The sequence below is a fragment of the Coregonus lavaretus genome, assembly GCF_964263955.1.
Source record: "Coregonus lavaretus genome assembly, chromosome: 28".
Taxonomy (NCBI): Eukaryota; Metazoa; Chordata; class Actinopteri; order Salmoniformes; family Salmonidae; genus Coregonus; species Coregonus lavaretus.
This window is the reverse complement of record NC_140015.1, coordinates 6,895,689-6,918,557: the sequence shown is the minus strand read 5'-3', so window position 1 is coordinate 6,918,557 and position 22,869 is coordinate 6,895,689. Positions and strand designations below refer to the sequence as shown.

The 22,869-nt window shown below is 42.5% G+C and overlaps 1 protein-coding gene across 1 annotated transcript in view; it reads right to left on the bottom strand.

The window, feature by feature from the left end:
- LOC311103566 (protein FAM171A2-like) overlaps positions 1–22,869 on the bottom strand; it is a gene marked incomplete at both ends in the record, with an annotated part of 65,799 nt that overhangs the window by 33,769 nt on the left and 9,161 nt on the right. The window contains 2 exons of the mRNA XM_084145154.1: positions 1,159–1,251; positions 14,498–14,725. Coding sequence (XP_084001280.1) covers positions 1,159–1,251; positions 14,498–14,725 — 321 coding nt within the window. The remainder of the gene's footprint in view (positions 1–1,158; positions 1,252–14,497; positions 14,726–22,869) is intronic.

Below are 22,869 nucleotides of genomic sequence, written 5' to 3'. Positions count from 1 at the left end.
CTGTGCATCTGGCTCTGCATTGCTTGCTCTTTTTAGGCTAGGTATCCGTAAAGCACTTTGTGACAACTGCTGATGTAAAAACGGGTTTATAAAATAAATATGCTTGAATTAGATTTTCACACTCAGAGGGTATCATTAAACAGGAACTTATCTATCACGTTTATCACAATTTATCACGTCCCATAATGTGGGCTATAACAACACAACAATAATATGCACTGCTCCTGCTGCTGTGAAAGCAATTATTAAAATCATATGGAACAACTACTGGTGAATATATAAGTCTTTCTTTAATTTATTTCTTAGAGATTAACAAAGCATGCACCCAGCCCATTCCTAAACAGGCGTAAATTCAGGAAGACATTTATAGCCTGTTTGGTTTGCCTAGAAATGCCTTGAGGCAGATAGAGTGCTGTATCTAGGTCAATTTAATTTGGATGCTATATCTTCTGTGCTGCTGGTTTATTGGCACTATCAACAATGTGGAAAGTTACGAGTGTATTTTATCTGATCTGTTCGATTATCGCTCGGGCAATAAACACACACACACAAAAGCATGAACCCACGCACCCACACACCATCCGCTCGCACGCGCACACGAACACGCACACGCACACTACTAAGACATGTGATTAGCTGATTTGGCAATAAAAGCCTGTTTCTCTTTTGCTGTAGTGTGGCGGCCAGGTGATGTATTAGTGATGTCATTGGCTTTGAATACAGACAGGCTTGCATTGCAGAGGACAGCACGCTCCATTTGTTCTGCCACTTACATGCTGACTAGACCGGGCACGCGCGTGCGTCTGCGTGCGCCATCGCACGCATGTTGATTTTGTCCATCTAAGGTCACGTGGAGAAGGGTTGAAAAGCCACAAGCCAGACATTTTGTCATGGAGATTTGTGTTTGGAGGAAGAGGAGAGATGTGTAAAAGAGGACGGTAAGTATAGTTTGGAGAAGGTATAGGTATATATTTTATATATGCCATTTAGAAGACGCTTTTATTCAAAGTGACTTACAGACATGCATGCATAAATCCATTTCACGTATGGGGGGGCCGGGAAACAAACCCACAATCCCGGTGCTGCAAGAGCCATGCTCTACCAACTGAGCCATCCAGGACCAGGCAGGTACAGGTAGGTATGTATGTAGACACTCACCTGGGGATCCCAGCAGAACCTGGACTACGTCATCATACAGGATCAGGGTGGCAGGCCGCTGGGGGAGCAGGTAGAGGCTGACTGACGCATACACTGAGAGAGAGAGAGAAGAGAGAGAGAGAGAGAGAGACAGAGAGAGAGACAGAGAGAGAGAGACAGAGAGAGAGAGAGAGAGAGAGACAGAGAGAGAGAGACAGAGAGAGAGAGAGAGAGAGAGAGAGAGAGAGAGAGAGAGAGAGAGAGAGAGAGAAAAAAAAGGGAGAGAGAGAGAGAAACAAAACAAGCAGAGTTAGTTATGACAGATCAATCATCAATCAGACAGACACCTGTCTCTGTTGACTGCTGTATTGTCCTCCCCCCCGCCCCCAAGTCATAACAACACAACGTTTATCAAACACGAAGAGACAGTCATGACCTAGATTGCTCCCTTCACAAAGTGTTTCCAGCTGTGCAGCAAGACAAACAATACGGCCAGCGTGGGGTTATATAAAGAAACCAGGCCACCTCATTCCTCAGCGGTCCACAGAGTATACTATATACGTGTGGTGAGGAAATCCTAGTGCATCCCACCTAAGAGTTCCCTCCCTGACAGGCAGACTGAAAGGAGTGTGTGTGTGTCTGCAACCCGAGTCCACTAGGTGAGTAGACAGGTAAAAAGCAATAACAGTCTCTGTTCGTTGACATCTGAGCTTCATTTTGAAAGAGGGATTGTGACGAGGCATTGAAATCCACCCAGAGCGAAAGCGATCAGGATAGATTCAAAACACTCTTGACATTGACAAGCCTCTCTGTCCTTTCGCCTTTGTGTTCAGGGGGCGTGGAAGGATGTGTGCTGTCTTTACACTCCTGACAGGTGTATGCTTTGCCTGATCAGGAGAGTTACATGTATTAGATTATATCTCGAGAGGGTGTAGACTAAACAAACAGCACTATTCTGTGAAACCTAGGACATGTCTCTGCTTGTCAGGTATTAGCATTAGGTATAAGCGAGGTATTAAGTATAGCATGGGTTCCCAAACGTTTTCACTCAGGCCCTACTTCCAGCATTGGGGAACATCCCGCACCATGTATATATTTCTATGGGTACAAGCACTATTCAAACCCATCTTGTTGGCGGAGAAAACATTTTGCAGGTTTAAAGCTTATTTCCTGCCATTCTATAAAATGTGCCATGGGATGGAGGCTTTTTTTTGCCATTTTAACACTAGAACCACTAAAGCAGTAATTTGGACTGGTCATGAATTTAAAAAAAAATATTACTCTGCCATTTGTTAAGTCATAACAGACTGTTGTTGTTAGAATCTTAATATCACAAACAGAACTGAAGTTATAATCAGTTTTAAGAGGGCATGTCATTTTTTAAAATGGTTTTCCCCTATTGCCCCTCCTTCTCCAGAAGGTAGGTCTTGCTCAGCTCCTTCTCCCGACATTTGAAAGTGCCGTGCCCAGTTGATAATCACCCCGATAATTGCCTCGAAACTGAACCTAAACTATATTGAAGAAAAATATAAACGCAACAACTTCAACGATTTTACTGAATTACAGGTCATATAAGGAAATCAGTCAATTGAAATAAATTCATTAGGCCCTATCTATGGATTTCCCATGACTGAGCAGGGTCGCAGCCATGGGTAGGCCTGGGAGGACATAGACCCACCCACTTGGGAGCCAGACCCACCCATTGGGGAGCCAGGCCCTGCGAATCAGAATGAGTTTTTCCCAACAAAAGAGCTTTATTACAAAAAAATATACTACTCAGTTTCATCAGCTGTCCGGGCGGCTGGTCTCAGACGATTCGCAGGTGAAGAAGCTGGATTTGGAGGTCCTGGGCTGGCGTGGTTACACGTGATCTGCAGTTGTGAGGCCAGTTGGACGTACTGCCAAATTCTCTAAAACGACGTTGGAGGCGGCTTATGGTAGAGAAATGAACATTCAATTCTCTGGCAACAGCTCTGGCGGACATTCCTGCAGTCAGCATGCCAATTGCTCCCTCAAAACTTGAGACATTGTGTTGTATGACAAAACTGCACATTTTACAGTGGCCTTTTATTGTCCCCAGCACAAGGTGCACCTGTGTAATGATCATGCTGTTTAATCAGCTTCTTAATATGCCACACCCGTCAGGTGGATGGATTATCTTGGCAAAGGATAAATGCTCACTAACAGGGATGTAAACAAATGTGTGCACAAAATTGGAGAGAAATAAGCTTTTTGTGCGTATGAAACATGGGACCCAATGCTACGGGCCGATTATCACACAAAATGTATGGGATACCTTTCTTTGGAGAAAGCATGTCACGGGATCGCTTCAGAGAGATCATGCGTTACCTCCATTTTGATGACAAAGAAACTAGAACGTGACGCCTGGAAAACAGACAAATTCGCCATGGTATCCGACATTTGGAACAAGTTTGTAAGGAACAGCAAGCACTGACAATAATTGACTACTTTTTTACTGCTGTCTTATAGATACTTCTATTCATTATAATGCCATTTTTGCTTTTGTTCAGATCTTCACTATTTACCAAGCACACTTGATGAACTTGATAAAAGCACACTATAATGATGTTTAGGATACTTATGTTTTCATAATTTGACTGTGTGTCTTGCTGACCATGCGTCTTTGTGGTTGGGGTATTTTTTTTATTTTGTTGTTATAAAAAGAAGCGGTTACCGTGTTCCAACACATACGCTTTCTCTTTTATATTTGCAACAAAGGCACTCCACGAACAAAAACTGATTGAACACTTGAATGTTGGCGTTTTTAGTTGTGAAACTTATGAAAATATTTTTTTATAAAAATAAAAAAAAGATTTTCATTAGTTTAACAACTAAAAACACCAACATTCAAGCGGTTCTAGTTTTAAAGCTAATTTCCTGCAATTCTATACATTTTGTCATGCGGTGCAGAGAACAGTTTTCAGTTTTATAGCTCATTTCCTACAATTCTACCCATTTTGCCATGTCTTATGTGTGTTCATGTGATATTTGAGTGACTCAAACATTACAACAAAATCAATGGGCTAAAAAAACCTTGTTAAAAAAGGTTAGCTGATCTGGACATTTCTGAGTTACAAATAGCTCTCTGCAATGACTGACATGACGTGAGGAAAACTGCTGATGCACTACCCAATTTCAAAATTGCACCTTGTGCATTCTAAACTCAGCAAAAAAAGAAACGTCCTCTCACTGTCAACTGCGTTTATTTTCAGCATACTTAACATGTGTAAATATTTGTATGAACATAACAAGATTCAACAACTGAGACATAAACTGAACAAGTTCCACAGACATGTGACTAGCAGAAATTGAATAATATGTCCCTGAACAAAGGGGGAGTCAAAATCAAAAGCAACAGTCAGTATCTGGTGTGGCCACCAGCTGCATTAAGTACAGCAGTGCATCTCCTCCTCATTAAGTACAGCAGCATGCCTAAGGCACGTTCACGCAGATGAGCAGGGACCCTGGGCATCTTTCTTTTGGTGTTTTTCAGAGTCAGTAGAAAGGCCTCGTTAGTGTCCTAAGTTTTCATAACTGTGACCTTAATTGCCTACCGTCTGTAAGGTATTTGTGTCTTAACGACCGTTCCACAGGTGCATGTTCATTAATTGTTTATGGTTCATTGAACAAGCATGGGAAACAGTGTTTAAACCTTTTACAATGAAGATCTGTGAAGTTATTTTGATTTTTACAATTTTTTTTGCTGAGTTTACTATCACAACATTCAGGAGTAAGTTGAAACCCGGACCGAGTTTTGGGGGGCCCTCGCGCCCCACAGTTTGGGAACCACTGAAGTAGAGTAAGGTTATTGAATGGCATTCATTACTTGGCTCAACTCCAGAATGTTTTTTTCCCCCATCTGTCTCTAGGAATCTGACTATACCCACTGACCAGTATAGCCTAGGGCTATCTGGACCATCTGAAGCTGTAGAAAGTGCTGGCTACTCTCCAGGACACATTAGCATGGTGGCTTTAACCAGACTGATCCCAGAACGCATCATTGAGTACAGTGTTCAGTCTGGGTTAAGCACGCTAATGTTATTGAGAAGAATCAGGGTGCTGCTGCTACTGATGTACCCCCTGAGGTATAAGCCTGTGTGCATAATTCAGCAGAGACATCATGTACTCAAGGACTCAAAACATAACATTTATTAAGGTTTTTGTGAATTTTTTCATTGCACAGATCCTCACAGTAAAACCAAGTGCACACTCATCTCAATCAGTCAATTGGTATACAGTTGTCATTTGCTTGATACATTCTGCAAGAGCTTAAAATACAATAATTAAAAGAAAAAGTATTTATTTTATTTTATTGGATGCACAATATATCTACAGCTTGGTAAGACATATACTGTGTATTGTATGTTAAATGCTGATCATTCCATAAAGGGAAAGCTTTGTGTGCAGATGTCTGTATGTGAAGAAACTAAATGGTGCCGGAGAAGACGGCTGACGTTTTACAGCCCTCTAACAAATTGTACTATTATGTGTGTTTTTCTGCGTTATTGGTAATTTATTTTGTACATAATGTTTCTGCCATCGTCTCTTATAACCAAAAAGAGCTTCTGGATATCAGGACAGCGATTACTCACCTCGTATCGGACGAAGATTTTTTCTTCAACGAGGCGGCCGTGAAGGATATCCTACAGACACCCGATAAGGCCCAAATCCCTGTAATTCGCATGAGAAAGAGACGGAGATATCGTGGACGTAGGTCGGGGTGCCTTGAAAGGATCCGACGGCGAGCGAGTAAACTGCCTCTCCCATCAATCCTATTAGCCAATCTTCAATCATTTGAGAATAAATTGGATGACCTAAGATTACGGTTATCCTACCAACGGGACATTAAAAACTGTAATATCTTATGTTTCACCGAGTCGTGGCTGAATGACGACATGGACAACATACAGCTAAGCGGGCTATACGCTGCATCGGCAGGATAGAACGGCTGACTCCGGTAAGACAAGGGGTGGCGGTCTGTGTATATTTGTAAACAACAGCTGGTGCACAAAATCAAATACTAAGGAAGTCTCTAGGTTTTGCTCGCCTGAGGTAGAGTATCTTATGATAAGCTGTAGACCACACTATTTACCAAGAGAGTTTTCATCTATATTTTTCATAGCTGTCTATTTACCACCACAAACCAATGCTGGCATTAAGATTGCACTCAATGAGCTGTATAAGGCCATAAGTAAATAGGAAAACGCTCATCCAGAGGCAGCGCTCCTAGTGGCCGGGGACTTTAATGCAGGGAAACTTAAATCCGTTCTACCTACTTTACTCCACACACAGAGACGCATAAAAAGAGGAGTACACCACATCAGTCACTGGCTTCATCAATAAGTGCATCGAAGACGTCGTCCCCACAGTGACCGTACGTACATACCCCAACCAGAAGCCATGGATTACAGGAAACATCCGTACTGAGCTAAAGGTTAGAGATGCCGCGTTCAAAGAGCGGGACTCTAATCCGGACGCTTATAAGAAATCCCACTATGCCCTCCGACGAACCATCAAACAGGCAAAGAGTCAATACAGGACTAAGATTGAATCGTACTACACCGGCTCTGACGCTCGTCGGATGTGGCAGGGCTTGAAAACTATTACAGACTACAAAGGGAAGCACAGCCGCGAGCTGCCCAGTGACACAAGACTTCCAGACGAGCTAAACCACTTCTATGCTTGCTTCGAGGCAAGCAACACTGAAGCATGCATGAGAGCACCAGCTGTTCCGGATGACTATGTGATCACGCTCTCTGTAGCCGATGTGAGTAAGACTTTTAAGCAGGTCAACATTCACAAGGCCGCAGGGCCAGACGGATTACCAGGACATTTACTCCAAGCATGTGCTGACCAACTGGCAAGTGTCTTCACTGACATTTTCAACATGTCCCTGACTGAGTCTGTAATACCAACATGTTTCAAGCAGACCACCATAGTCTCCGTGCCCAAGGACACTAAGATAACCTGCCTAAATGACTACCGACCCGTAGCACTGATGTCTGTAGCCATAAAGTGCTTTGAAAGGCTGGTCATGGCTCACATCAACACCATTATCCCAGAAACCCTAGACCCACCCCAATTTGCATACCGCCCCAACAGATCCACAGATGATGCACTCTCTATTGCACTCCACACTGCCCTTTCCCACCTGGACAAGAGGAACACCTACATGAGAATGCTATTCATTGACTACAGCTCAGCATTCAACACCATAGTGCCCTCAAAGCTCATCACTAAGCCAAGGATCCTGGGACTAAACACCTCCCTCTGCAACTGGATCCTGGACTTCCTGACGGGCCGCCCCCAGGTGGTAAGGGTAGGTAACAACACATCTGCCACACTGATCCTCAACATGGGGGCCCCTCAGGGGTGCGTGCTCAGTCCCCTCCTGTATTCCCTGTTCACCCATGACTGCATGGCCAGGCACGACTCCAACACTATCATTAAGTTTGCCGACGACACAACAGTGGTAGGCCTGATCACTGACAACGATGAGACAGCCTATAGGGAGGAGGTCAGAGACCTGGCCGTGTGGTGCCAGGATAACAACCTCTCCCGCAATGTGACCAAGACAAAGGAGATGATTGTGGACTACAGGGGAAAAAAAGAGGACTGAGCACGCCCCCATTCTCATCGACGGGGCTGTAGTGGAACAGGTTGAGAGCTTCAAGTTCCTTGGTGTCCACATCACCAACGGACTATCATGGTCCAAACACACCCAGACAGTCGTGAAGAGGGCACGACAAAGCCTATTCCCCCTCAGGAGACTGAAAAGATTTGGCATGGGTCCTCAGATCCTCAAACAATTATACAGCTGCACCATCGAGAGCATCCTGACTGGTTGCATCACCGCCTGGTATGGCAACTGCTTGGCCTCCGACCGCAAGGCACTACAGAGGGTAGTGCGTACGGCCCAGTACATCACTGGGGCCAAGCTTCCTGCCATCCAGGACCTCTATACCAGGCGGTGTCAGAGGAAGGCCCTCAAAATTGTCAAAGACTCCAGCCACCCTAGTCATTGACTGTTCTCTCTGCTACCGCACGGCAAGCGGTACCAGAGTGCCAAGTCTAGGTCCAAAAGACTTCTCAACAGCTTCTACCCCCAAGCCATAAGACTCATGAACAGCTAATCATGGCTACCCGGACTATTTGCACTTTTCTCAACACTTTTTTGTTGTTGTTTTATTTTACTTTTTTATTAAAAATAAATTCACTGTTGGTTAAGGGCTGTAAGTAAGCATTTCACTGTAATGTCTGCACCTGTTGTATTCGGTGCATGTGGCCAATCAAATGTGATTTGATTTGAAGTCACTGTGGTTTAGAAGGAGAGTCGATGCAGCATGCAGTGTTTACACCGTTCCCTGCAGCTTGAATTCTTAGGCTGTATAAGTATGCTCTGTGTGGGGGTGGACGCTTTCCAAGAGCTAAGAACTACAGTTAGAGTGAGACTGGCAGGTTACGCCACCCCAGGTTCATAGATGGTACTGGGATATTCGCCCCTTTCGCTCATGCACACACAGACACACACACACACACAGATCGCACACGCACACACACACACAGGCAGATCCCACAGTGTTTAATATTCTCCACCATGGGAAGCAGAGAAAGGGGAAGGTGACTGCTTGTCAGAGCAGATCATATACAGCATTAGGCCTGAGGCACAGATGGGGGGAGAGAGAGCCAGAGCTAGAGCCAGAAAAGACTGTGACAGAGGGAGAAAGATACGGTGAATTTGGGAAGGGGAGAAGGTAAAGGGGATGGGGAGGAAAGACAGATGGAAAGAGAGAGCGAGAGAGAGAGAGAGAGAGAGAGAGAGAGAGAGAATCCACATTAGGAGAAAGAGAGTCAACATAAGAAAGCAATGCGAAAATGCCTCCTAGACACCTGTTTAATCATCCACCCTTCCAGGTTGTGATCAGTTCAGGTTCTGCCCCCTGACTTCAGCTGAGTCAATCAGAGCTGTGAGCGAAGCAGCACCCAGTCTCGCTGCACAATGAAACATATCAGCGATGGCGATGAGTCATCCATCCCTGGGACTTGCATGACAACCACAGATTATAGAAGGGCTGGAGGGGACGGCCTAGCCGGGCTGTAGGACACTGCGGCTTTCAAAATAGACATTTGTGTCTCTTAGACCGACGATAATAAAATACGAGAGTAGAATAGAGGGGCAAACATAGTCAGCGATGAACAGAACACTACTGACAGAGACTGTTGAAGAGACATCTCTCTAAGGGGGAAGGCGTTTTGGGGTTTGAAAGCATATGGGACAAAGGATGCAGGGCTGACCCACATCCTCTCTCAGATTGTTGAGTCATGGTTATAGTACGTTAACAGTTTACACATAGTTATTGATTAACTTATGTTCATACACATATGGTAGTTATTGTGATAGGGACAACAAAGCTGTATATCTCCTAGCCTGGTCCCAGATCTGTTTGTGCAGTCTTGCCAAATCCTACCCTATGATAACGACCATATGAGTTGACTATATAAACAGAACTGAGACCAGGCTAGCATTGCTCTTCAGATTTCTGCAATGTCATAATGGTTTAAGTGTCTATAAAGTTTGTGAAATGCAAACAGACCGAGTGGATTCTCATTATCACAATCATCAAAGACATGATTCTGTTCTGCTGTCAGAACTCTGCAGCCCTCTCCAATTTCCATACAGTGCCTTATTAAAATGGCTCAGGAATATATATGGATATACTGTAATTAAATTAAATAGGATTATAGTATAGACCTATAGAGAATAAATATCTTATGAAATATATTCCAAATGAAGTTCATTTAACCAATCCAGTTCACTTAAGAATGACTTCAGTGATTCCAGAATCCATGGAAACTTAATTGGGGTAATAGGCAGGGCCCAGGGGGATAACTTGGGGACATTGGAGTTTGTCTATTTCTGTATACCCATACTTACAATGCTAAGTCTGCTGACAGTGTGTGTGCTCTGTGGAGAGAACTTGTTGACAGAGACAACAATGGCTGGGGAACAAATGCAGATATGAAATGGAAGAGCAATTAAAAGGGTTTGTGAAAATGAGAAACACAAAAAGAAAACAAAAAAGACAAGAAAGAGGTTTACCACTTGGATGAACATTGTTCCTCATTCAATCATTATGAACAAACAGTGCCAGTCAAAGGTTTGGACACACCTACTCATTCAAGGTTTTTCTTTATTTTGACTATTTTCTACATTGTAGAATAATAGTGAAGACATCAAAACTATGAAATAACACATTTGGAATCATGTTGTAACCAAAAAAAGTGTTAAACAAATCAAAATATATTTTATATTTGAGATGCTTCAAAGTAGCCACCCTTTGCATTGATGATAGCTTTGCACACTCTTGGCATTCTCTCAACTAGCTTCATGAGATATTCCCTGGAATGCATTTCAATTAACAGGTGTGCCTTGTTAAGTTAATTTGTGGAATTTCTTTCCATCTTAATGCATTTGAGCCAATCAGTTGTGTTGTGACAAGGTAAGGTTGTTATAGAGAAGATATCCCTATTTGGTAAAAGACCAAGTCCATATTATGGCAAGAACAGCTCAAATAAGCAAAGAGAAACGACAGTCCATCATTACTTTAAGACATGAAGGTCAGTCAATACGGAACATTTCAAGAACTTTGAAAGTTTCTTCATGTGCAGTCGCAAAAACCATCAAGCGCTATGATGAAACTGGCTTTCATGAGGACCGCCACAGGAAAGGAAGACCCAGAGTTACCTCTGCTGCAGAGGACAAGTTCATTAGAGTTACCAGCCTCAGAAATTGCAGCCCAAATAAATGCTTCACAGTTAAAATAAAAGACACATCTCAACATCAACTGTTCAGAGGAGACTGCGTGAATCAGGCCTTCATGGTCGAATTGCTGCAAAGAAACCACTTCTAAAGGAGACCAATAAGAAGAAGAGACTTGCTTGGGCCAAGAAACACGAGCAATGGACAGTAGACCGGTGGAAATCTGTCCTTTGGTCTGATGAGTACAAATGAGAGATTTTTGGTTCCAACCGCCGTGTCTTTGTGAGATGCACATTAGGTGAACAGATGATCTCTGCATGTGTGGATCCCACCGTGAAGCATGGAGGAGGAAGTGTGATGGTGTGGGAGTGCTTTGCTGGTGACAGTCAGTGATTTGTTTAGAATTCAAGGCACACTTAACCAGCATGGCTACCACAGCATTCTGCAGCGATACGCCATCTCACCTGGTTTGTGCTTAGTGGGACTTTCATTTGTTTTTCCAACAGGACAATGACCCAAAACACCTCCAGGCTGTGTAAGGGCTATTTGACCAAGAAGGAGAGTGATGGAGTGCTGCATCAGATGACCTGGCCTCCACAATCACCTGACCTCAACCCAATTGAGATGGTTTGGGATGAGTTGGACTGCAGAGTGAAGGAAAAGCAGCCAAAAAGTGCTCAGCATATGTGGAAACTCCTTCAAGACTGTTGGAAAAGCATTCCATGTGACTACCACATGAAGCTGGTTGAGAGAATGCCAAGAGTGTGCAAAGCAGTCATCAAGGCAAAGGGTGGCTACTTTGAAGAATCTAAAAATCTAAAATATATTTTGATTTGTTTAACACTTTTTTGGTTACTACATGATTCCATATGTGTTATTTCATAGTTATGATGTCTTCATTATTATTCTACAATGTAGAAAATAGTTTTAAAAAATTAAAACCCTTGAATTAGTAGGTGTGTCCAAACTTTTGACTGGTACTGTATGTCATTGAATGTAGGCTACAGTATCAGAGAGTGCAGGTAAAAAAGCATTGGATCAAAAAGGTGCTGCGGTTGGAATAATGGAGGAAAGAGCTACAGTAATGTTCCATCACTTCTGAAGCAGCTCTCTGCCCGCAAATGAATGGCAGTTAAAAGCTTATTGGCCTTTTAAAAGCTTGGAGGCCTCAGTGAGACTATCAACAAGGAATGTGTGCTGGATCAATCCACCTGGCTGTTCGAGTGACAACAGATGCTTTCAGAACATTATCAACTCAAACGGTATGAGGGATGAATTACGACGATGGAAACCACAGGAAATATTCCCACCACAGTCTAAGGCATGGAGCCAGATCAGTGAAGGGATCAAACACGGTTAGGGACTATTCTGTTTCAATTCAGTAAGGAAACTTACATTCCAATGCCAACTTTCTATTCCAATACTAACTGAAATGGAATGAAACTTTACTTCCTGAATTAACTGAATTCATAATGTAATTGACCCCAACCCTGGGATCAGAGGTTGGGGTGCCCTTACAATGCACACTGCTTAATTTGTAAATCGGGAGGTCCCGGAACACATAGTGAGCGCGAGAGGGGGCGTTATCCGGGGGGCTCTGAGGTACCGTAAGAGAAAAGAAGTGACAAACACAACGTAGCAGGGCAGCAGGCAGACTAAACAGCCAAGTAGCCTACTATCTATTGTGGAGAAATGGACAGCGCTCTCCAAGGTGCTGATTAATTCAAAGCATTTTAGACGTCACTGCAGAACACCCCACATACTCGAGTATAGCTGTGGGGCTTACACAAGTCCAAATTTCTTATAGCCTAATTTTCAAGACATCAATGTAGCGGTAGAACAAATATCACAATATTGGAATATGACTTAAAATAAAATAAATCAATGTAGGCTACAGCAGAACACACATTTGAGAATACGTAGGCCTCCTGCCTATGTGATAATATGAAGCACATACTCAGATTAAGTTCACAGTACAGAACAAGTTTGTAAAGGAAAAATATGTTCCTACCTTAGCTTTCAAAATCTCCCACAATGACTCTCCCCATGTCAAGTCCATTTAACTCCCGACAGTCAATTTCTTGCTCAAAGCCACGACGTTTAGACTCCTTGTAAGGCTGTTCGGAAGACTCTGGCTGTAGTGTCTATTATTTTTTCTGATTTTGAGTGTTAACTATAACCTGGGTACCCTCTTTAACTTAGTCTACAATGCTTGCTGCCACCAAATGCACCTTGGTTCGGGTATGTTCAAAAACGGAGTGCCCTTTGTTGTTTGTTTACATCGGAGGCAGAGGACGTACACCCCGATAAGGTACAGAAACGTATGATGTATGAAAATCTGGATACCCCCAACCCTACCGCACGTGTCATCTTTTTCATTGCCTGGCCGTCCCGTCTTCAGTTAGCTGTTTGTTCCACAACACAAAATTCTAAAACTAGCTAGTTTTTCTTCCTCTCCTTTGTCCTTATATTAGCTGCTAGATGTAAACCAGGATTACTTTTACTTTGCTGCTTTTGGGTAAAGTTTGTCGACTTGAATATAAAATGTATTTAAAGTCGACAAACTTTACCCAAAAGCAGCAAAGTAAAAGTAATCCTGGTTTACATCTAGCAGCCAATATATATTTTTTTTAACATTAAAACAGTTATGACGGTTATTTTATTTTCATGACGGACTTCATCCATAATCGTCGATTGCACGGTTATTAAAAAATTGTCACAACCCTATCCATTGCATGATGGCATTGGCATCCATGCAATTTCACCCTCAAGGACCAATGCCAGGTCAGAGAAGAGATGCTATAAAAAACACCACAGCCATGGTCAGCCTCCCAAATGGCACCCTATTCCCTATGTAGTACACTACTTTTGACCAGGGCCCATGATGCAGCCATGGGGTTGGTTAACTCTTAAGGGTGGATAGTGGAGGACAACATACAGTTCATACAGGCCCAGGCTCCTGTCACTTTTTGGCCCTGATGCTAAAAGTAGACCAGCACTAACAGCTAAGTGGCTTCCAGCTGCTAGTGCCGACAGGACAGCTCTTTCCCTTACGGCTGAATTTGCAGCTCCGAGGGTGGGATATCACTACAGCAACAACTGGGTGAGATGGGGTGGGCGGGTGGAGACAGAGATGCTGCAGATGGTGGGAGTCATCTGGGGTGTGCCGACGCAGGGGTAACACCCTGGCAGTGGACCCAGAGAGGAGGAGGCAAAGAAGGTGAAATATGGTGGGGGATGTGTGGTTAAACAACAACTGGGTAGGACTGTCCACACCCCACAGAGGATAGATCGGCAGAGACGGCTTGTTGGACATTCCTTTATGATGGCATCATGGCCTCTGATTCCATCAAATGTCCCAAAGGATTCTGGTAATTATTCTTGTAATTCTTCCATTACTTGCATAGTTTAGCCATCAGTATTCAAAATATAGCTTTGTGAGGATTAAGTTCTCATAAAGTGATCACACAAAGTAGTATGAATAAGACTGATGGAATGGTGGTAAACCACAACAACACAACATTATTTTCATTCCTGAGGTGAAAGAGTGACATGTTAGGGATGAAACACTATACTCACAGGGGATGCGGCTGGCATGCCAGGGGGCAGAGTTAGTGACAAAGCCCTGTTTGGTTGCCGTGACAATGACCCAGGTGCCAGGGTGGTACAGGAAGGTGACCATGACGACGCCATCTTTGCCCGCCTTGCTGGATGCCAAGGTAGACTGGTTCCCATAAACCTCCACTGCAGCCTCTGCCAGAGGTGAAAGGTCACTGTTGTCAAACACCTGGACTCTGATGAGCACCTCTGTGGAGAGATAGGAAATAGAATGATTAAATTATTCAAACTAAATCAGAAATCTACTGGAGAATTTGCAGTGAATGCACAAAAGTATTGTTTGGTTTTGATTAAAAGTTGGAGGCTAAACTTGTGGACCACCGTACAAGTTCTACAATTAACTCTTATTGCAATCGGAGAGCAACGCTTTTTCACATATAGTTGGTCCTGTGTAGCTCAGTTGTTAGAGCATGGCACTTGCAACGCCAAGGTTGTGGGTTCGATTCCCATGGGGGATCAGTATGACAAAAGTATGAAAGTCGCTTTGGATACTAAAATGTTTTTTTAAATGTTGTCGTTTCTATGTTCCCTTGTAGCTAACAATAGGAAATGTGTTGCTCTCATATAACACATTCAAGTGTCATCTTGCCCTAAATAAAGTAAATGACAGAGCAAGCTTGTCTCTGTTCAAGTGTTCTAGTTCTCAGCTGACAAGGCATGATGACTCATCGTTGTTTACCATGAGATCAAAAAGCATTTAATGGAGTTTAGCGGTCTAGTACCCGACCATATTAGGACATGCTGGGACTTCTGCCATCAGATTCGATTGATCCTCCAAACCCCAGCCAAACTGTCTGGAGGGGCAGAACGGCTGGCTGATTCCACTGCTATGACCATGTGCTTTCTGGTACCCATGGTGATGACCTGGATCATACAGGCATACTCCTCATAAGCTGTTCAGAACAATTCTAGTTATTCAGTTCAATAATATATTCCATGGAAAACATCCTCTCTCATGATCATGAGATCACACACACACACAGTCCAAGGTCTATTGACAGACATTTTTGCAATTAACAGCTGCTTTTATTGGCTGTGATACTCTTTCTCAACAGACCGTGATACAGACTCTGTAGGGGGTACCACTGTAACACTATGTGCTTCGCAGAATCACGTGTGTGCGTGTACGGCTAGCCCATTCACAGGACCATTGATTGGCCCAGTTCACATTTTTATATGCTCCAGAGTCCTTCAGAAAACCCAGTTCACATTTTCACATGCTCCAGAGAGTCCTTCAGAAAACTATTTTGATTCTAAATGGGTCAATGGCTCAATTGATGCATGTTGCTATGGATACTCTGAGGTGTCCCCAGAAAATAATGTTGGGAAAATGGGTTGCTTGGCAGCTCCATCTAGCATGGAGGACAAGGCCCAGTGATTCCTTGGTGCCATGGTGGCATACCGAGAAGATGATATCATCTCATCTCCATAATCAACATACAACATGAATCAACAAACACAACAACCCACATGAGGCTATGAGGGAAATCACATTGCATGAACTGGTACTCAATAGAGGTACTGAAATCCTCTATGTGCCCACATTACAAAAACGTTTTCTCTGCGACTTCAGTAGGTTGTTGGTGGTCCACCATATAATGCTAGGCAGAATATTGTTTATTGTGCCAATGCAGCAAGCTGAGGTTGATGAGAGTGCTTCCTGAATATTTGAGGATACAGAGCCAAGAGCTGAAAGGCTGAAATCATGGAAGGAAATACATTGAGATGCAAATTAAATATTTTCATATTAAACCTGACACTGAACTGGCTTAGAGTATGCCCCTCTCTCTATCTTTCCCAGCACCCTCTCTTGTACCTATCTCTTTGGTCCTTTTTCATTGATGAAAGTTGAAGGAGATTCTTGAGAGGTATCAAACTAAATCCTGTGAATGGACTTATTACTGCAATGTAAACTTACCATGTCTCGACCTCTACCTCCTGAGGTTGTGCACGACACTTGCCCCCCTCCAAGTAGGGCAGTGTAAACATAATTGTCTCGTTGAGCCCAACACTACTACAGTAAAAATAGCAATAGCACAGTAATGTTTTTTAAACAACTGAAATGTATAGACGTGTTCATTATATTTAAGACTTGTTTTATTGAGTATTCACCCGAAATTGCAGTAACTGCCTGTTACATTCTGAAATTGTCGCTGTATAAGAATCTAAATGTGCTGCACTGAGCCACCACCCAGGCAATATAAGATCTAGCTAGCTATGCAATTATGAAGTTCATCAAGTCCCCAGGGAATTATCAACGTTTTCAGTCGCAATATGTTTTTTACCTCATATAATGACTTCCATGATATTTATATAATGAAGCCTGGTTTGTAAGGTAACTTAAAGGAAAAATCCACCCAAAACCACTCATGCCTTTAATTTACAGTATTAAATAACACTAATGTTTTATAATAAGGTTGGCTAGCTAGCTAGCAAATGTAGCTACACACAATATCAAAGACAATATCAGCATATAAAGTAGGTAGTTAGCTGTAAAATCGCCTAAACAAACTGCACTATCAAATTAGGAGTCTACAATCTCACCATGTTCAACCTGCAGATCGATGTGCCTCACAGAGTGGAGTCTAACATTCGCCATGCTACGCCATGGGCCGAGCGTTGCATTCTGGACGATTGGGCGCTAGCTCAAAAACCCAACATTAGCATGAATTTAGTCAAAATCTTTTCTGAGATGTGAGATAATGAATTTGCTATCTGTAATATCGTATAGTTTTGGAATCATTAAATTACGTACTTTCGAGATTAGTTTAACAACCGCGTGACGCAGCATGAACGTGATTGGTCGATAGTCGACAGGTCGGGCGTTATACCTACCTTCATTCATTGGATTCTTATCTCCTTTCTGTAATATCTCTGGCAACGGCACAATGCAAAGCACCTGGATTAAAGAGGCAGACAAATAGGAAAAATGTGCTAGACCCTCCATTAAATTACACATTTCTCGAGGTACAAATATCGCAAAAAATATGATCAATGGCTCATTGGAGAGAAGACATCCTCCCGAGTTATGACATCGGCCAGTATTGAAATCTGACATGTATGATAGACGTTTTCGCAATCTGAAAGTCGTATTCCTATTAACTTCCAGTGTAGTGACAGCGACTTTATCTCAGTGCTAGGTCATCCCGGCCTGATTTCTGCCTGCTTGAACGCCAATAACTCAGATACACATGAAAACACGAAATTGCCAAGGGAATCAATAGAACATCACTCAGAGATGCACAAAAACAATATAACATTCAAAATGGGTGAACCTTTCATGTAATACACTTAAATTGTAATGTAGGCCTAAGAGCTATGGCTAACGTCAGCATTCCGCTAACTACCTAACGCAGCTATTATGATGTAGCTAAGGAGAATGCAGAAATAATTTAGTTTAGTTTGCTACATAGCAAGCTCTGTAGCTATTATACTATGAACGACACTGTATGATAGTTACAGTACCTTTATATTCGTATGAGAGGGGTCAATATTCATGTTTGATATGCAAACGTTACTAGCTAGGAGCCAGCTGTGCAAGCTAATTTAATGCATGTACAAACAAGAAATAAACCCTTTAATTGTTTGCACATGGTTGTGAATTGTTGCATTATTCAAGAGTGTATTATGGTTTGGTTCCATTATTCAAGAGTGTAATAGTGTTATGTTTTAGATGAAAGGTTTGCATGTGTAGCGCGGGTCAATGTGCTTAACTTCCTCCACTGTCCGATTGCCCCATACTGGGCTCGAACCAGTGATCGCCTTCGACAACGTACCAACAGTTTGAGACACCTAAAAGGTACTGATTGGATGGCTCCATCCGCAATATTTCAAGCTAGCGCTGGAGTGAGTTTACCGCACATTCTTAACTCCGTAACACTTGTTTACTGCCTAGTGGCTACTGTGATGTTTACCGTAAATTGGAGATGCAGAGCAAGAATGTCACGTTGCCAGCCACAACGACAAAGATGTGATGTAAATTGAAAAGTTTATGTACATATTATGTCAATTAAAATCTCGTTGCGGTGCCTCTTCAACTTTCGTCAATGAGAATAGGCTTTCTCTCCCCCTCCCTGGTACCTCTCTCTATTTTTCCCACCTCCCTCCTTCCCTTCCTCCCTCTGCAGATGGGTATTCAGGAAATGCTGAGGGAAGCTGAGCAGCAGGGTGGCGTTGGCATTCCAACAACGTCCCATTTCCATGTTTGCTCACAGCCAGCTCTTCCTGTATGTGCAGTAGGCTCATTTACATTCTATTGTTTAACACAGACATTACCCACCACGATCTGATCTGAGCCATCTCATTATGGGTACGGGCCAAAGCTCATCTAGTCACTTCACACCTTGCTCACACTACGCAGCTCAATATAAATGGGTGATTTTGCTGATTGAGGTACTGTAGGCTATTTGAATAGAAATCAGCTGTATTCAATGTTCACACACTTTCTTTCTTTAGCCTCCCCAGACATGATGCACAAACCTATTTAAGCATACTTGTGGGTTACTAATGATGAGGTTTAGGGGGTGAATGAGGACAGTGGCGGTCGGTGACGTTTAAGATGAGGGAGGACACTTTTTTTTTTTTTAAGGATCATGGCCTTATTTCTATACAGAATATGACTGTCATTCATATTCCATTCACCCAGTTCAATGTAACATCAATAGGTTTAGGCTACTACATGATACTCACATTTTCTCTATACCCATCATGAGGTTGCTACAACCTAACTTAGCCTATGAATGAACGTTTAAAACATAAGTACACAGGTCGAGATTATTAATTTGAGAAATCAAGGTGACAGACAGTGACACATTCAATACCGCCTTGCACACTCTTGCCTGCATCTAGCTGATCTAGGATGTAATCATTAGTCCAACAGTTGCAAACGAGAGTTTCTATTGGACAAATTCCAGTATGTATATCCCAGTTTCGTTCCGTTTGCTTCCATTTAAGAAACGTTTTTCAACAGAATCGGCAGAATGAATACACACTTGATCACACGCAAACACAGTTCACTTTCATAGCAGCCACATACAAACAGCATGCACATTTTTGATCGTTGTATAACTCCTTCTCGCATCTACGCACTCTCCTCCTCTCACCTTTTCCCTTTGCTTGTGGACTTCAGTGCACAAAACATAAACTGTCTCAGATCAGGCGAAAAAAACGTTCCAAGCCAAACCTTCATATCATAACTGCTACACACAGCCTACATCGTTGTCACCATATTAGCTAAAGTCAACATAACTACTAGAACTAACGCGTTAGTAAACCCGCTAGAATCATGCAGTACAGTGTACAGTCAGCTAGCAGTTTAGCAGTTACACCGGCGGGCCCCGGTGGCAATAAATTAATAAAACCAAAAGCTTACCTTGACTTGGAAGAGTTCCAGCATTGAATAGCCATAACCAGCTAGCTAACATAGCATCCCTCGCTGTTTGAGCCGGGTGTTTGAGTAGGCTAAACTACCTAGCTGCATTCGCTAGCTAAGTGAAAGTTGGGGGAAAAAGACAATGGAATATAGCTAGCTCTCTCTCTCTCTCTTGCTCCTTCATTGTATGCACTGCTGTGCTGTCTAGCTGCAGTTTATGCTTTCAGTCCTAGATTAATTTTCTGATCCTTTGATTGGGTGGACAACATGTCAGTTCATGCTGCAAGATCTCTGATAGTTTGGAGGATGTCCTCCAGAAGTTGTCATAATTACTGTGCAAGTCTATGGAAGGGGATGAGAATCATGAGCCTCCTAGGTTTTGTTTTGAAGTCAGGAGGAAGGAAACTAGCTGTCCTCCTGCTACACCATGGTGCTACCCTACAGAGTGCCGTTGCGGCTACTGCAGACCTTAATTGCAAAACAGTGTGTTTTAATCAATTATTTGGTGACGTGAATATATTCAGTATAGTTCAATCTAAAAAGGATAACTTTTTTAATGTTTCACTATTTTTATTTTTATGAAATTCACTGAGGAGGATGGTCCTCCCCTTCCTCCTCTTAGGAGCCTCCACTGAACGAGGATGTAAAACGGAGATCATCTTCATTATGTGTCTTTAGCTCCTCTGTCCCAATGCCTACATAAACACTGCTGCTGTCTCTTCTTGTTAAAATGTGCCATCAATTACACACTCACTATTAGGTGGTCTCAGTGCAAGCAGTAATTGTTCCAGAATGCAATGCAGTGACAGAGGGCTCCACGGGCCACAGGGAGAGCGAAAGAGAGATAGCTGTCTTGTTTGTTCAGGGAGAGAGAGCGCGAGAGAGAGTAGGGAATCCTTAATTGCTATATTCATTTTTGGACTTATCAATTAATGATATATATCCATTGATTCTTGAAGAATATAACTTATAAATGCCTCATGAGCTTATTAGTTCAACCCAAAATACAAGCTTGTTTTACTACAATGTTTGTAAACAACATAAATGTAAATAAACACTATAGCCTCAAAACATGGTAAAACATTTAATTTGGCTCTGTCTATGAATTTGAGAGTGGTTACATTTCGCCAGGTCCATCCCTCAGCTTTTCACCAAAACACAGGCAGAGTGACAGCTTTCGTATTGTTTCAATTAAGGATTCTAGCTTTAAGCTAAATGGTACGCTGTTGAGCTAAATTATGTAATAAAAAAAGTTTTAAAATCTTTAACCAATGACAATATAATTGCATTTGACATGATCACTTAAAACTGACTTTTCAATATGACCCCACCTTGGATTTGAAGTCGCAAACCTCCGGATTTGGGTTATGCTGATCTTTCTGTAGAATTCTCATAAGTCCCTACACATTCATTAACTATAATACAGTATATCTTTGCACTTAGCACTGCTATTTTAGTTATCTGTTAATCAGACTATTCTCTCATCATTGATCAAATGTACTTATCTCAGCAAAATGTACTTACCTCGGATAAGTAAATAAAATAAATGATGAGAGAATAGTCAGATTAACTGATAACTAAAATAGTATAGTTGTCTAATGTTGGTGGGGCATATTATTCTGTTTTAATGTTACTCCTGAATCACTATGATAAATATAATACTATTCTTGAGTGTATTATACAAAGCTGAGATTTACTTTGAAGTCCAAAGTGTAGGAACACATGGTGGCATAGCAGGAAGATTGGAATACCGTGAACCAGGAGGTTGTGAGTTCAAATCCCAGGTGAGGACATGTTGAATAATAATTACTGTATAAATAAACATACACAATGTCAAAGTGTGTCAAGTATGTAAGAGGGAAACATTGCAGCTATTTTATGACGTTCCCTGAGACTTCCTAACAACATTTTTGTTTGTAGGGAATCATGTTAACATTTTTATCCATGAATCCAAAATGTGTGATCACGTGAAACTTCATGTGAAATAGCATCACGTGAAGTTTTCCAAAACCACATGGTTTTACATTATTTATAATAATACCAACATTATGAAATAATGTTGCATGTGCAAAACGTGGACATTTCACATGTGAAATCAGGTGATTTTCCACATGTGAAATCATGTGGTTTTTCCATAAGGGCTTCCTCAATCTGGACAGCCTTGTAAAACTGTTTGGGGGAGTTTCCTGAGAGGGCAGATAGGATGGAAGGCTGTCCTTCTCCTGTGAGCAAGGTCAAACCTCCTTGGAAACTTTTTGATCTAAGGAGACTCACTCTTACCCCAAATGAAACACAAAGGGTTTGAGGTAGAGGAACCAAGGGTGAGGAGAGAGTTAAGAGGAGATAAATCAAACCAAATCACCTCCACCTCCTCCCTACTCACATAGACCAGCTGGAAGTCATCATGCGGGACTTCCCCAGGCTGCACATAGAGGGGAGAGGAGAGAGAGAGAGAGCAGAGAGGGAAAGAGAGAGAGAAAGAGAGACTGGGGGGGGGGGGGGGGGGGGGGGGGGGGTGTCCAGGGTTAGGTCCACAGCTGGAGCACATCAGTGGAGAGGGTCTCTCTCAGGCCTCAGCACTGTTGTCTACCAGGGCCCAGGGGGAGAGTTATATGGTGTGTGAAGGTTTGTAGGGGTCTTTAATGTTGGGTTACAGCTTTGGATGAGACTTTCAGCTTGAACCCTACCACCTACGAGGCTAAAAAAGCTACCTTTGGTTACACACAAGAAGGGCCCTAAAAGTAACTTTGAGATCTTTACCAAGACATTTCAGAATAACTACAGCTCCACTCTCCACTAATAGCCAGCATGAGATGAGCTTAGAAAGTGAATGATTTGGTGCTTTTGTCGTAACATGCGTGGAGGTTTCTGACTAACTCTGCAAGTGATGATAGCTTAGCTTGTTGTTACTTAGCTTGTTGTTACACAAGTAAAGGTTTTGATGAAATGAAAAAGATTTAAG